General features: G+C 39.0%; 1 protein-coding gene across 1 annotated transcript in view; it reads left to right on the top strand.

Moving 5' to 3' along the window:
* Positions 1 to 15,990, top strand: part of ETF1 (eukaryotic translation termination factor 1) — a 28,878-nt gene that overhangs the window by 9,700 nt on the left and 3,188 nt on the right. The window contains exons 3-9 of the mRNA XM_004467021.5: positions 8,540 to 8,715; positions 9,094 to 9,233; positions 12,615 to 12,753; positions 13,097 to 13,287; positions 14,108 to 14,237; positions 14,779 to 14,934; positions 15,325 to 15,389. Of these exons, the coding sequence (XP_004467078.1) occupies positions 8,540 to 8,715; positions 9,094 to 9,233; positions 12,615 to 12,753; positions 13,097 to 13,287; positions 14,108 to 14,237; positions 14,779 to 14,934; positions 15,325 to 15,389 (997 nt within the window). The remainder of the gene's footprint in view (positions 1 to 8,539; positions 8,716 to 9,093; positions 9,234 to 12,614; positions 12,754 to 13,096; positions 13,288 to 14,107; positions 14,238 to 14,778; positions 14,935 to 15,324; positions 15,390 to 15,990) is intronic.

Genomic DNA, 15,990 nt, shown 5'->3' with positions numbered 1-15,990 from the left:
AGAAAAACAAAGTCAGACCTCAGGCTTTTAGGATGAGGCTGATTCAGATGTGACTGACCCTGGTGTATATCAAAATATTGAACCCAAAGTTAGCAATGAAGGATAAAACCACCTAAGTTTTTATATAACATAGCTGTTTAAAGTTTTAGAAGGGATTGACTCTCTGTCGCTTTGCCTTTTGATGAATTACAAAGAACAATTTCCAGTGTTTTGGGCTATTTTTGGTTTGGTTCTTTTGTTCTGTTGGGAGATTTGGTTGTTCCTATAATCCAGTAAAGTTGATGACCACCTACCACAATTCTCTTCTGTGTCTTACCCAGATTGAAATAAGACTTCAATACCACTTAACTGTTTTTTTTCCCCTCCCTTTTTTTTTTTTTTTTTTTTTCACTTCTAGTTGTGCTGTGGTATTGATTCTTTCCAACTTATACTATTATAGAGCAAGTGGGAGAGGGGCAAAGAGCTAGAATTCCATCTCCTTATATTTAATGAACACTTAGTATCAACTGGTCATGCTCGGCTCTTGACACATTTATTATCTTACAGAATCCTCATAACTTTGTGAAGTAGGTAGAAACTGAGGCCCAAAGGGATTTACATAATTTGTCTGAAGTCACACAGCCATAAATAATGGGAAAAGAACTTGACCCCAAAAAGATATCTTTAGTTTTGTACACTTGGTAGAGGAAGGCAAATAGAAAACCCACAGTGAATTTAAAAAGGAGTTTTGGAAAGGGAGAAGAAATTGCAGAAGAACTGATTGATTTTAATTTGGTGATTTGTAAAGTGCTGCTAGCTTGAAGCTTTCCAGAATTGAGCATTTTGAGAAAGCAGTGGATGTAAGCTTGAAAGGGGGCTTATGGTAGAAACCTTGGCCATCAATGTTGTAGGCCAACCCAGTTATCAAACATTGGAATGAAAGCTTTGTAGGGGGACTGGGAGAGGCAGGTATAGTGGGAGGTCTCTAAAATATTAGTAGTCCTACCTGGAAGTAGTTTTGTTACTTGGATGGTGAGGTGGATGCAGAGCATATGGTGGAGAAAGGGGTGTTCTGGCTGGTAAAAATTGGGCATCTCTGAGCTGTCACAATTCAGCATGTTTGTGTTGTTGCTAGGGTAAATGTAGCAGCTTACCTACAGCAAGTGGAATCTGTGGGTTTCTCTTTTTTAGGTGGGAGTGAGGTCATAAAAATCCTTTTCCCTCAGCTTGCCGAGAGAGATTACCCTGCTTCAACACAGAAAGCAAGCCAGGCACAGTGAGTCTCAACCCTAGCTATGCATTATAGTCAACAGTATTTGAAAATTCAGGCTCCATCTACCCAGTCCACCACCACACCATTTGTATTCTACCTATTCAAGAGCTATTAAATCAGGATGAAGGTGAGAGATCTTTTGTTTGTGTTTGAGATAAAACACTTTGGTGTTCTAGAAAATGTTCCAAAGATTCTGGGAAACTGGTCAATGGACAGACTTGTAGGAACCACCTTTTCTTTCAAGCTTTTTATCTACCTATCTTCCTTACTTGTTCTTGAGCATTGTAAATGATGAACATATGCACATAGACACACCTCCACCCGTAGCTTTCCTCTGTTTCCTTTAGTCCTTCTTCCTTAGTGAACTCTAAGTCAGTCCTGGCATTCAAGTAACCCTATTTGAATGGCCCCTGTCCACAGTACTCAAGAGCCAAGAAACCCTGAATTGGATGAGTAAGTGGTGGCACTACACTAACCTGTCCTGTCCTTGGGAGAGACACCTTCTCTATTACAGCCTCTTTTTAAGAATGAGAGAAGGGGAAACTGTTGGCTATTTATTTAACTTACCTTCCTTTCTGAGTTTTTTGTCAAGTTTTATTTACTGTCTAAATTTAGTCTGTTTACAACTTCTGCCTGTTATTTCTCAGGAGTTAGTCCCTTCAATAGAAACATTGATGGACACTTCCTTAACAAGGGGGAAAATCGATGAGAACAAGAAGGGTTTCTAAGAGCAGAAACAAGCTTTGTGGGACACATAGTTTTGTTTTGTCCAGTTTTTATAACCTGCATGTGAGTCATTGCTCTTTAGCTCATGATTCATTGTCTCTTGAATGAGAGCCTTTTGATTTTGGAAAGGGATATAGTGACAAAGCAGAAGAATGGCTGAAAACTATTTGAAAACATTTTTTTAATGTTGTATTTTGCCTATAGAGCCAACGGCTACTTAGAGTTTTATTTCTCATTCTTCCCTGAGGAGTGTTCCTCAACTTTTTTTTTTTAAGATTTATTTATTTCTCTCCCCTCCCCCCCACCCCGGTTGTCTGTTCTCTGTGTCTGTTTGCTGCGTCTTGTTTCTTTGTCCGCTTCTGTTGTTGTCGTCAGCGGCACGGGAATCTGTGTCTCTTTTTGTTGAGTCATCTTGTTGTGTCAGCTCTCCGTGTGTGCGGCGCCATTCCTGGGCAGGCCGCACTTTCTTTCGTGCTGGGCGGCTCTCCTTACGGGGCGCACTCCTTGCACGGGGCTCCCCTACACAGGGGACACCCCTGTGTGGCAGGGCACTCCTTGCACGCATCAGCACTGCGCATGGGCCAGCTCCACACGGGTCAAGGAGGCCCGGGGTTTGAACCGCGGACCTGCCATGTGGTAGACAGACGCCCTAACCACTGGGCCAAGTCCATTTCCCTGTTCTCTCCACTTGAACATGAAAAAATTAAGCTTCCTTGATGTTATTTCAATGTTTATACAAACTGGTCTAACAACTTCGATTGGATGGGGGGGCCTATTTGCCTTGTTTGGAAACTTTCCTGGAAAACTTTAATCTGCTGGTATTAAACCTAACATACAAAACATCAGGAGTTATGAAGTAGCCTTTAAATTTCTAAAGAAAAAAAATTCTGAGGAAGCCCTCCACTTAATAATTCCATGTTTCCCCTTCTCATAGTCAGGTGTCTCATGATAAAGGTGAATTCAGAAACTGAATGTTTCCCCCACAGAGGGTAGGAGAGGCATGCAGGGAAACTAATGAAAGGTAATTTTTTGCCACATAGTTCAAAATTCTAAAGTTGCAAGAGGCCAAGACTTAGCAGTTTGGTAAAAAATCTACCAAACAAAAAAAAGTTTTGTAAAACTACACTTCTGAACCATTGTTTTAATGAAATTTTGAAACAAGATTATGATGTTAAGTGTCTTCAGTGGTTTGTTGCATGAGTGCATTTAAGGTTGCCCTACTGAGTGCTATACAGTAAAGGAGCTTAATGAATGTTTATCTTTTTTTTTTTTTTAAGATTTATTTTTTATTTATATCTCTCCTCTTCCCCCCTACCCCCTGCCCCCCATCTGCTCTTTGTGTCCATTTGCTGTGTGTTCTTCTCTGTCCACTTGCATTCTTGTCAGCGGCCCCAGGAATCTGTGTCTCTTTTTGTTGCGTCGTCTTGCTGTGTCAGCTATCCATGTGTACAGCACTACTCCTGGGCAGGCTGTGCTTTTTTTCCACGCAGGGCAGCTTTCCTTACAGGGGCGCGCTCCTTGCGCGTGGGGCTCCTCTACACGGGGGACACCCCTGCGTGGCACGGCACTCCTTGTGCACATCAGCTCTGCATGTGGGCCAGCTCACCACACAGGTCAGGAGGCCCTGGGTTTGAACCCTGGACCTCCCATGTGGTAGGTGGACACTCTATCCTTGAGCCAAATCCGATTCCCTAAATGTTTATCTTAACCTATCTTCCATCCAAAGTAAATAGCTGCTTATCTTAAGGTCATTGCTTTGCCCTCCATATTAACATTTGCTTTAGGATTTCCTTCAAGCATTTTGGGTTCCCTCAGTTAATTTGTCCCAGCATCCTCTTAGCCTCATACTTTCTGTCCTCTGGGGTTTAGTACCTGAGTCTCTCCTCATCTCTGAGCCTTTGCCTCTGCTATCCTTGCAGCCCCCATCTCATTCCATTCTCTCTGCTTATTGCCTCTTTGCTAGTTTCATCTCCAGAAAACTGCTCTGTAAGTCAAAGCACAGCAGCTTTTTAAAAACTGAGCCTTTTTGAGAAATAGCACCCTGATCCCTAAAGAATCCAGAAGCCACTAGGGTTGGGAAAACACACCCCCTTGGAATTGTTCACCTGAAAGAAAGCATAAGCCAGTAAAGTCAATATTCAGAGTTACCTGCCCTCGTTGAATATTTTCATATTCTGCACACACGTGATTGACAACCCCAGTGTAGAGACAAGTAGGTGGGCATCTAAAATTGAGACCATGTTGAAGCTGAAACATATTTGCCCAGAACTTCCAGCCACTCCCAGAGCAAACCCCTTCTCTCCTTCTTGGCCTGTGTAGAATTTGGCATAAGTCAAGACAGAATTCTCAGAAGGCTTTTTGGAAATTGACTTTAGAAGCTTAGCAAGATAAACCATTAGAAGAAAAGTAGCTTTTATTAAAATTGATTCTTTTAAAGTAAACTCCAAAACCCACTGACTTTAAAGAGCATGCGTTTTTGTTTGTTTATAGAAAACAAATTTCAGTTTGTTTCATTTGAAAATTCTTTTTTCATCCAGTTCAGAAACTGGCTGCATGCAGGATTGTATGTGTGGCTAATCTTTTGATTTCTAGGATCTGTGTCCTGGTTTAGAAAAATGCTTTTGTGTAGTTCTGCTAAGAAAATTAAAACTAAAAGCTCGAGAGCAGAGAGAAAGAGTGTACAAAGGGTTCTTTCTGAGAATCACTCTAGTTTGTTGGTATTATGTTTGAAATTTTAGCTGGTTTGGATAATGGGAATATATAACGTTTATGTAGATGAAGGAATAACTGTGGGTAGAGTGGTGTTTTGGAGCTTTATTTTAGATGAAGAGTATATTGGAAACAGCATTTTGTTTTATTATCATTCTGCTTGTGTTTATGATGACAACTAAAGCTGTATATCATAAGTTTTCCTAATTCTCTGGTTTGATTACAATATTGCTCCTATATCCAAGGGGTGGCAGCAGAGTACACCATACTCTATTCTCTTTGATGAACTTATAGTTAATTGAGGAATGTATTGTAATGGTTGTGAACGAGCCTTCTCGGTTTTGAGTAGATACCCCAACAGAAGGCTGATTTTGAAGGTGTCCTGTCAGATGACAAACTGAGTTGGTGGTGCAAGGACAGGATAGCCAGCTTGTCTTCTTGTAAAGAAAGCTCTTGGATGCTTTAAAGGCCTGTATCATTTACGACTAAGAGAAAACTTCCTGAGGGCAAGGTCATCCAGGTGAGCTCCCTTTCCGGTGTTAATACCAAGGAGAAACGAACACCATGGTGCACATTAAATTATTTTTACTATATGAAGATATGGTTCCAAAGACCTGATTCAGACATATTCAGATTTCAAACACTTGGGGTTACAAAGCTAACATAGGGATTTTCTGTGCTTTTGTTGTTTCCCTCACTATGCCTCTTCCCTTCTTTCTTTCTAGCCACTTGGCACATAAGCCCATTTGACTTAATGTCATACCCATCTTTCCAATATCTCTTTTCTTGCCAGCTTCCACTGGACTCTAGAAATGTGAAATTCTATTACAGTTGGCATATTATATTAGGCTTCTGTGAAATTATGCATGCTCGGTAATTAGGGGAAAGTTTGCACATTTCTGGCAGCTTCCCATTTATCTTTCTTGCTCCAATCTGTTCCCTCATGACCCTAATAATGACAATTATTAAACTTGTCATGGCCCTTAGGGACCTGATCTATGAGAACTTTAGGAAGCAACTTTAGGAAGCAACTTTCTTAACAGATTCATTATGTATCCAGTAGAAATAGTTTGTAAAATAGCATCATATTTCCTTGAATTCCTTGGCTCATATTATGTTAGCCTTTGTCTTTAATATGTAAGTCAGATCAGTTTATACTGATAGCTATTTTAATATAAAGGCAACCTTCAGATCTGGTAAGGACAGATTTGGGACTTTTAATTTCCAATGTACGTGTATGCTGTGGATTTAATTCTGTACATATTGTCACATGTACTCCTTAAAAATTTAGTTTTTTAACAATAACATTAACATTTAAACTTTTTTTTATTGTGGTAATATATGCAACAAAGAATTTCCCATTTCTCTTTCTGAATTTGCATGTTCTAGTTATTCTGCACAAGTGTAATCATATAATATTTGTCCTTTTGTGTCTGGTTTATACAACGCAACGTGGTATCTTCAAGGTTCATCTGGGTTGTACCGTGTATTAGAACTTCATTCCTTTTTACAGCTGAATACTACTACATTGTTGTATGTATGATATTAATACATTCTGTTTATCCATTCACCTTCTGGCAGACATTTGGGTTGCTTCCATCTTTTAGGTGTTGTGAATAATGTTGCTGTGAAGATTGTTTAAATATCTGTGCAAGTCCCTGCTTTCAGTTAGTGTATATACCCAGAAGTGGAAGTACTGGGTCATATGGTAATTCCATACTTAACTTTCTAAGAAACTGCCGAACTGTTTTCCACAAAACATTACATTGTTACTTCTCACTAACAAGGTATGAGGGTTCCTATTTCTCTGCATCTTATCCAGCTCTTGTTTTCTGGGTTTTTTGTATGTTTGTTTTAAAATAAGAGCCATTCTTGTGGGTGTGAGGTAGTATCCCATTGTGGTTTTGATTTGCATTTCCCAAATGGTTAATGATATCGAGCATGTTTTTATTTTCTTATTGGGCATTTATATGTCTTCCTTGGACTTTTATCTGTTTGACTTTTTATTATTGAGTCCTAATAGTTCTTCGTATATTCTGGGTACATGTCCCTTATCAGATACATGAGTTACAAGTATTGTCTCCCATTCTGAGGCTCTTTTTGGTTTGTTTTTTGTTGTTGTTTTTTTATAAAAGGTACCAGAGATTGAACCCACGACCTCGTACATGAGAAGCTCCCCAACAAGTGTTGTTTTTGTTTCTCTTCATTTTTTCATTTGTTTGTTTCTTTTTAGAAGATACCAGAGTTCAAACCTGGGGTCTTATGTGTGGGAAGCCAGTGCTCAACAGCTGAGGCACATCACCTCTCCTGAGCTGGTCCTCTTGTTTGTTTGCTTGTTGTTTGTTTGTTTGTTTGTTTTTTACTTTTAGGAGGCACCGGGGAACAAACCCAGACCTCCCGTGTGGGAAACAGATGCGCAACTGCTTGAGCCACATTCACTCCCCACAAGCATTTATAATTTTGATAAAGTCCAGTTTATCTACATAACCCAGTATTTTAAATAGTACTTATTTCCATATAGTTTGGCTATTAATAAGCGTTCATACATTTGCATTTTCTAAACCCAGAAGAGAGTCGAATGAGGAGAGCACGCAAGGAATATTGCTTAGAGCCACGTTTTTTTTTTTAATTAGAGAAATTGTGAGCTTACAAAACAGTCATGCATAATTTGCAGAATTCCCATACATCAGCCCTCCACCAACACCTTACATTGCTGTAGAGCCACCTTTTTTGAAAAGGAACCACCTAGAATGGCCTCCCCAGGTGTTTTCAATTTGCAGCCAGTGTTAAGAACTGTTATGTTTGCTTCTAGTAAGAACCAGGAATATTGAAATTAGGTAGTTCTAACTGTTGATGCTGGTAAATAGCTTGGGGAATGTACAGGTAAAAGATAAAGTTTTTTCATCGGTATTGAGGTTAGAGAGAAAGAGGCTGGTAGCTCTTCAAAATGGACCTCCCCTGTTTGACAGGGCCTTGGTGGTATGCCTCACAGTTCAGAGTTTGGTCCCGATTTTCAGTTCTGGTTCTAGAAACTTGAATTTGGGCACCCAGAGTTTATCAGGATTAGTGCCTTGCCTTTTTTTTTTTTTTTTTTTTTTTTTTTTTGAGGAGGTATGGGGGGCTGAAGCCAGGCCCTTTCACATGGAAAAGGCATTCAGTCACTTCTTGAGTTACATTCCCTACCTTGCTCTTTTTAATCAAACTCAAAAGCAGTTGATATGTAAAATGTATGTTGCCATTTACATAGACGGTAAATGTCCTTGTGGTTTCATGATTGGGATGTTTTTGTGCATTCCAAAACTCCCATTATCAAAGGCAGATAAATTAGTAATGATAAAGGTTTTGGTGAGCTTAGAGTTTAAAGCAAAGGAGGGAACAGAATGATTAAGTGATATTTCCTTTGAACATTCAAAAGACTCGTTGCTTTGTTCTGCCAAGACATCTCCCATTCAAAAGCACACAACCTGCCAGATTCCAGCCTTTGGCACTCCCTTCCCGAAGCTCCTCTCTTTATCCTTTGGGGAAAGAGGTCCCCACACATCCCTTCAAGACCTTACTTCTTTACATAGCTAAGCTCTCGCTCGCTCGCTCTCTCACTGGCTTGCTTTCTCGCTCTCTCTCTTTGTCTTCCAATAATTGAACACCTACTGTTTTCTGAACACTGTACCTAGCTCTGGGTATACTTTGGAGCAATACAGGTATAGTCTGCCTTTCTGATCACTTTGAGAGTGGCCTTATATCTGTTCTCTGGTGGACATCTAGCTCATTAGAGCTTCCTTTACTAATAAGCATGAATTTAAACTTTACTTACGTGGCATTTGACCATCTAATGAGTTATTCTTTCTTCCACAGCAATGGCACAAGCATGATTTCGTTGATCATTCCTCCCAAAGACCAGATTTCACGAGTGGCAAAAATGTTAGCAGATGAGTTTGGAACTGCGTCTAACATTAAGTCACGAGTAAACCGCCTTTCAGTCCTGGGAGCCATTACATCTGTACAACAAAGACTCAAACTTTATAACAAAGGTAATCTGGAGCTTGGTCATTTTTCTCCTCTACTTTGTCTTGGTTATGTTTTCCACTTTGATCCTGCGGTGGTACTTTGGGCTCTTTCAGCCAGTCATTTCCAATATCCCTTTGGCCTTGCTTTTTTGTTTTGTTTTAGTTTATTTGTTGGAAGTGAAGTAGAAATTAGGAGTACTTAAAAAGATAACTCCTATCAGAAACAACTCAGAAAGTTTTAAAATTACAAAGAGAATTCTTCCTAAATGATTTAAGGATACTTCTGCTTTATTTAAATTATGAGCCAAAGGGGAAGGGACCATATGCTGAGGGAACAGTTTCTATTAATTAGAGAACTTTAGCTGTGGATTTAAGTAGAAAAATTGTTTATGTTCTTTGCAGTACCTCCAAATGGTCTGGTTGTTTACTGTGGAACAATTGTAACAGAAGAAGGAAAGGAAAAGAAAGTCAACATTGACTTTGAGCCTTTCAAACCAATTAATACGTCATTGTATTTGTGTGACAACAAATTCCATACAGAGGTAAGAAGTTCAAGGGCAAAACATTTTCTTAACCCCAAAAAGAAGTCCTGCACCCATAAGAAATCACTCCCCATTTCTCCCCTCCTCCAGCCACTGGCAACCACTTATTTATTTTCTGCCTCGGTAAGCTTAACTGTTGTGAACATACCATGTAAATGGAGCCGTACAATATTTGGCTTTTTGTGACTGGTTTCTTTTACTTAGCATAATGTTTTTAAGGTACATCTCTGTTGCAACATATATCTGTGCTTCATTCTTTTTTTTTTTTTTTTTTTTAACCAAATTATACTCCTTTGTAAGGATTTGCCTCATTTCACTTATTCATCAGTTGATGAACATTTGAGTTGTTTCTGCTTTGGGGCTGTTATGAATAATGCTGCTCTTAACATTCATGTTTTGTGTGTATATATGTTTTCACCTTTTAAGGAACCGCCAGGCTATTTTCCAAAGTAGTTGTATTTTACATTCACTCCCACCAGTGATGAATGAGGGTTCCCATTTCTTTACATTTTTGCCAACAATTATTATGTCTTTTGATCATAGCCATCCCAGAGGGTGTAAAATGGTATCTTCTGCTTTTGATTTGCATTTTTTTGATAACTCTTGAGCTTTTTTTCACATGGTAATTGGTCATTTGCCTGTCTTTGTAGAAATGTCCAGGTTCTTTGTTCATTATTATTATTATTATTTTAAGATTTATTTTATTTCTCTTCTCCCCGCCCCCCTACAGTTGTGTGCTTTCTGTGTCCATTTGCTGTGTGTTCTTCTGTGACAGCTTCTATCCTTGTCAGTGGCACCGGGAATCTGTTTTCTTTTTGTTGCGTCATCTTGTTGCGTTAGCTCTCCGTGTATGCGGCACCGTTCTTGGGCAGGCTGCACTTTCTTTCACGCTGGACAGCTCTCCTTACGGGGCACACTCCTTGTGCTTGGGGCTCCCCTACACAGGGGACACCCATCGTGGCATGGCACTCCTTGCGCATCAGCACTGCGCATGGGCCAGCTCCACACGGGTCAAGGATGCCCAGGTTTGAACTGCAGACCTCCCATGTGGTAGGCAGACGCCCTATCCACTGGTCCAAGTCTGCTTCCCCCTCATTATTAAATTGCACTATTTATCTTTTTTATTATTGAATTGTAAGAGTTCTTCATATATTCTCAATACAAGACCCTCATCAGGCATATGATTTGCAAATATTTTCTCCCACTCTGCTGATTGTCTTTTCATTTTCTTGTCAGGGTCCTTTTGAGGCACAAAAGTTTTCTTTGCTTTGTTTTGTTTTGTTTTGTTTTTGAGATTCTGGGAGCCAGGGCTTGAACCTGGGACCTCATATGTGGGAAGTTGGTGCTCAACTACTGAGCCACCGACTCAATTTTGTTTTGCTTGTTGATTGTTTTTGTTTTTTCAGGAGGCACCAGAAACCAAACCCAGGACCTCCCATGTGGGAGGTGGGCATTCATCTGCTTGAGCCAAATCCACTCCCACAAAAGTTTTTTATTTTGGTGAACTCCAGCTTATTTCTTCTTTTGTCACCTGTGCTTTTGCTATAAGATATAGCTTTACAAGGCATCTGTTTTATCTCCTCCCCACCTCCCCATCATGCATTTTAAACAAAAAGTTGGGTGAAAGAATTTAATTTAATGCTATATGCTGAGACATTCATCCTACCACTTTGGGGATAGCCATATTTCTAGTACCTTCTTCATTTACTGTCAGCATTGTACCCAGTACATCAAAGCTGGCTATTTTTTAAAAAAAAAATTTGTGTCTTTAGTAGCAGGACTATAATAAGAGTTTCATTGTTGCTGCTGTTGTTGTTTTAAACTTTTGAGCTACAGAGAAACCTTATTATAATGACCTAAATCAGTCAACAGTAGGCCCCTAGTTCAGTCTCTTGCCTTTCATTGACCTAAGGAAAAACCTCTACAGTATAATTTGAACTGACATTTGTCGACACAGTGTATAATGGATGATTTTTGCTAAACTGACAGGAAGTCTGATTTCAGTTGGATTTTGGTTGACTGCACAGAAGGTCAAGACTATTTTTCTCTTGGCTACCACAGCCTCCTCCTGTCAGAGGCTTCATTGAGGAAACTTTATATCTGATTTGATGAAGGCAGATTTTTAGGTCTTCGTTGATTTAAACATTACCTGGTACTCATGTTGTCTGATTATAGCTCACTTATTAACTTAACCCTCATTGGTAATTCTAAACCTTAACTATGCTTCCAAGATACTATTTAAATCTTGTTAGCTTTGTTGATTTTTGTTTTGTTTTGTTTTGTTTTTTTGTCTTCAACAGATAGGTCCATATCTAGAGATGATTAAAGCATGTTGCACAATACAATTTATGTCCTATTTAATCTGAGTAATTATATATTCTTCAGAGAGAAAAATCTATTCCTTAATAAACTTGTTGAAAACCTCAATCAAGCTACGTAATGGAAATCATTGTGATAAGACTGTATTTTTAACATGTACGATATTCATGTCTTCATGCTATTAAGTATAGTTTGAGTAAAGATTGATTCTTATTGATTAATCTCCTTACTGGTCAATTTTTGAAGAAGCTAATTTCTTCCTTAGTTAAAATGGAATAGGTAATAATTACTTTGTTCTGAAGGGGCCACCACCTAGCAAGTAGTCATCTACCAAACCTACAGTATTTATACTCCATCACGAAAACACTTCGTCTTTGTGAGTCCCAGGGGTGTTGTAATATTTACTCTAAGGAAGATTTTCCCCCCATTAAAGAAAAGCAACAAACTCAGATTCATTAACTATGGTACCTTTCAAGTAAAATTGAGTTTTATATCAAGGTATATTCATGATACTATGACCCAGAAGTTAAGTGTAGCAGTTAAAAACTAGAATACCTTTCAAAAGACTGTTTCTGGGTTTTATATTCATGAATTCTAGAGTTGCATTACAGAATTATCTCATTTGCCGTGGTGAATACTGCCTATTAACGCTGGTGTTAATAATTGTAACAGAAAGTCACCTTTTGGAAGTTAGACCCTTAGACTTTGAATTTTTGTGCTCTATAGACAATCATCAAGTCTAAAATCAAGGACTAGGAAGACGTTGAGCCCTACAACACTGTATTGGTTTCTGTGTTCACATGCCCTGGTCAGGTATGTTGTAGGGCCTCACATAGGAACCAGGTTTGTTGGTTGGTTATTTCAGGTTATATCAGATTCAAATTTGTCTGTAAGAGTTATATGTTTATAGCTGAAGTCCAGAAATTGTTCTAAGAAATAGTTTTGCCATGGTATTTATATCATGATGAGCATTGTAAAAGGGCTTGCATACGTTCTTTTGGATTTTGCTTGGTCTTAGCAGTGCTTTGAGGCTTATTTTGTGATACATGTGTTCATTTTCAGGCTCTTACAGCGCTACTTTCAGATGATAGCAAGTTTGGCTTCATTGTAATAGATGGTAGTGGTGCACTTTTTGGCACACTCCAAGGAAACACAAGAGAAGTCCTGCACAAATTCACTGTGGATCTCCCAAAAAAACATGGTAATATAGGAGAAATTGATTTCACCTATTCTATGTCTAGCAATAAGGAAACAGTATCATTGGGGGGAAAATAACCAGGATGGTGGAATGACTCATGATTCGTTGGTGTTCATAGCTTTTATTTATTTATTTTTTCCCTTTTCCTTTCCTGTCATATTTTGACTTTTCTTTTGACATCAGAATTGGTCTCCTCTTTCTGAGGATGAGTAACACTTTATACTAAGCATTTGGTTAGGGAATGGTGATTTTTCTTGAAAGGACATGATTTTATTTTTTTCTAGTTGATATCTTATACTTCTTAATAATTACCCTTTTCTCTCACTACTTTTTTTGTGTGTCAAAGGTAGAGGAGGTCAGTCTGCCTTGCGTTTTGCCCGTTTAAGAATGGAAAAACGACATAACTATGTTCGGAAAGTAGCTGAGACTGCTGTGCAGCTGTTTATTTCTGGGGACAAAGTGAATGTGGCTGGTCTCGTTTTAGCTGGATCAGCTGACTTTAAAACTGAATTAAGTCAATCTGATATGTTTGATCAGGTAAGTGAGAAGTAGCTGCTCCCTTCATGAGTCTAGATGGGAGTAGGCCACTCCTGTATAGGCACTGAGACACATGTCTTTTTGACTTACAATAAAATGTCTTCTCTGTTAAAAAACCTAGCTCTTGGGTTAAATGGTGACACATTTCCAGGTTTTAAAATGTTTCCCCATGCTTTTCTGGGCCCTATCTCTTTTGAAATCGGTCGTTTTTAGGTGGGATCCTTCTGGGCCCTGTGGAAGTCCTTAGTTCATTGAGTTGCCATAATTGGCTTAAAAGTGGAGCTGGATCTACAAATGAGCAGCTAGCTTTTCCTTTCTTTTTCTGATTCACTTTCTGGAGTTAAGTGAAGCAGTGAAACTCAGCAATATGACAGAACTTGTTAAGCTGAAAACATTTAATACCAGAAAGATCATGTGGTTTATGACGTGGGCTCACCTATGACACATTCCCAGGGGGTCATCTGGAGGAGGTAACCTTATAGTAGAAAGCTCACCAAAGAAGATTATTTGTACCTTATTTGGCAGGAGCCAATAGTTCCCCCTTTTCCCTTACCAGAAACTTTTTTTGTTTGAGTTTAATGAGTTAGTCTCTTATAAGTTTAATAAAATGCCTTATGCAATTGGCTGGGGAAGTTTATCCTGACATTGTTAGTGGAAAGAGCAGCTCTTAAGTTAACTGACTCCATCTGATAGTCTCAGACTTTCAGTGATCATGGTACTGGGCTTTTGCATGCCATTAAGAGGTAGTGGGTCTTGGTCTTGGTCTTAGTAGTTTCCAAAGGGACTGATGATACCTGTTTTTCCTTTTTCTTCATGTCAGAGGTTGCAATCAAAAGTTTTAAAATTAGTTGATATCTCCTATGGTGGTGAAAATGGATTCAACCAAGCTATTGAGTTATCTACTGAAGTTCTCTCCAACGTGAAATTTATTCAAGAGAAGAAATTAATAGGTATCAATGAAATACAACTAATTTATTTATTCTCTGGGCTGTTTCGTGTGAATATATGTGCATATACATGATTGTATGTATGAAACAAGACTCCAAAAAAGTAAAAGAGAGGAAGATTTAACATTTATTAAAACCTTCCTCAGTAGTGCAATCTTCTTTTTTTTAGGAGGTACTGGGGATTGAACCTGGGACCTCGTATATGGGAAGCAGGTGCTCAGCTACTGAGCTGCACCCACTCCTCACAATCATTATTTTTTTATTTAGTTCTTCCTTTATTCATTATATATAATAAATGTGTTTGTATTTCTGCCATTTTTACCCTCTAGCAGTAGGAGCCAAACTATAACCTTATTTCCCATACTAATTATCCTTTATAATAGAGTGATGAATAGGCCTCTGGCTTATGTTACATGCTCAATTTTACGGTTTTTTTTTTTTTGTTTTGTTTTTTCTCTCTCTTGACTCTCATTCTGTGTAAGAGGGCCTATATATACAAGGGAAATTTTAATATATGTCGTTATTGGCCTATTCCTAACCACAGGACGATATTTTGATGAAATCAGCCAGGACACGGGCAAGTACTGCTTTGGAGTTGAAGATACACTAAAGGCTTTGGAGATGGGAGCTGTAGAGATTCTAATAGTCTATGAAAATCTGGATATAATGAGATATGTTCTTCATTGCCAAGGCACAGAAGGTATGAGAATTTAAAAATAGGGTAGCTATTGTTGACCTGTGTATTCAAGAAGCCTGGGGTAGCAGTTTGGGAGGGAGACTGATTTCAGGAGCAATCAGAAGGTCCCCCTCTCCTTCAGCCTGTTGTCCATTACCAGCATAGATTTTTCTACCTGAACTGTTTAATGTCTTCTTAAAAGATTGTTCAAATTTTCTGAGGACCAGGACTGTGCTTGTCTGGTATTTTCTTATGATAGGAGCAGCATACCTGACAGATATTCAGTCATGCAAACTAAACATACCTGTGAAAGAAGGTTTATAGAATGAGTTTAGCAGCCTTCTTCCCAACCTCATCTCATGGAATGTGTGTGTGAGAGCCAGATTAACACATTTTTCCCCCTTAATACTACAGAGGAGAAGATTCTGTATCTAACCCCAGAACAAGAGAAGGATAAATCTCATTTCACAGACAAAGAGGTATGTCATTATTTTCTTGGTTTGGTGATATATTCAAGGAATCATAAAACCATGTGTTATAGAGTACTGGCAGCATAGAGTATCAGCCTTGGGAAACCAAACCTAAATTTGTTGGGGGACAGTGGGATATGGTCAGCTCCTGTCTGCCACATACTGGTCTATTCCAGAGAAGGAAGTGAGGTCATGACTGCTTCAACCCTTTATTGAGGTACCATGGCTGGGGATTAAACGCGGGACCTTGTATGTAAGAAGCCAGCCCTGAACCACTGAGCTACACTGATTCCCCAGTGAGAGCTGGTTTCTTCTGGTTGGTTGGTTGGTTGGTTGGTTGGTTGGTTGGTTGGTTGGTTGGTTGGTTGGATGGATGGATAGTTGGTTTTAGGAGGTACCAGGAATTGAACCTGGAACCTTGTACATGGGAAGCATTTAACCACTTGAACTACATCCAATTCCCTTAGCCCTTATTTTTTAAAGTAATTAAGCAATCAGGAAAACATTCTAATCCTTGAAATGGTAGAGCAGATTTAATTTAATAGTGCCCCTACTATGCTGTGCAACCTGTGCTGCTTTCTTCAGTTATCTGCTCTTCCCATGAAACAGC

The sequence above is a fragment of the Dasypus novemcinctus genome, chromosome 2, assembly GCF_030445035.2.
Source record: "Dasypus novemcinctus isolate mDasNov1 chromosome 2, mDasNov1.1.hap2, whole genome shotgun sequence".
Lineage (NCBI taxonomy): Eukaryota > Metazoa > Chordata > Mammalia > Cingulata > Dasypodidae > Dasypus > Dasypus novemcinctus.
Note: the sequence above shows the minus strand (reverse complement) of the source record. Positions and strands in the feature narration are given on the sequence as shown.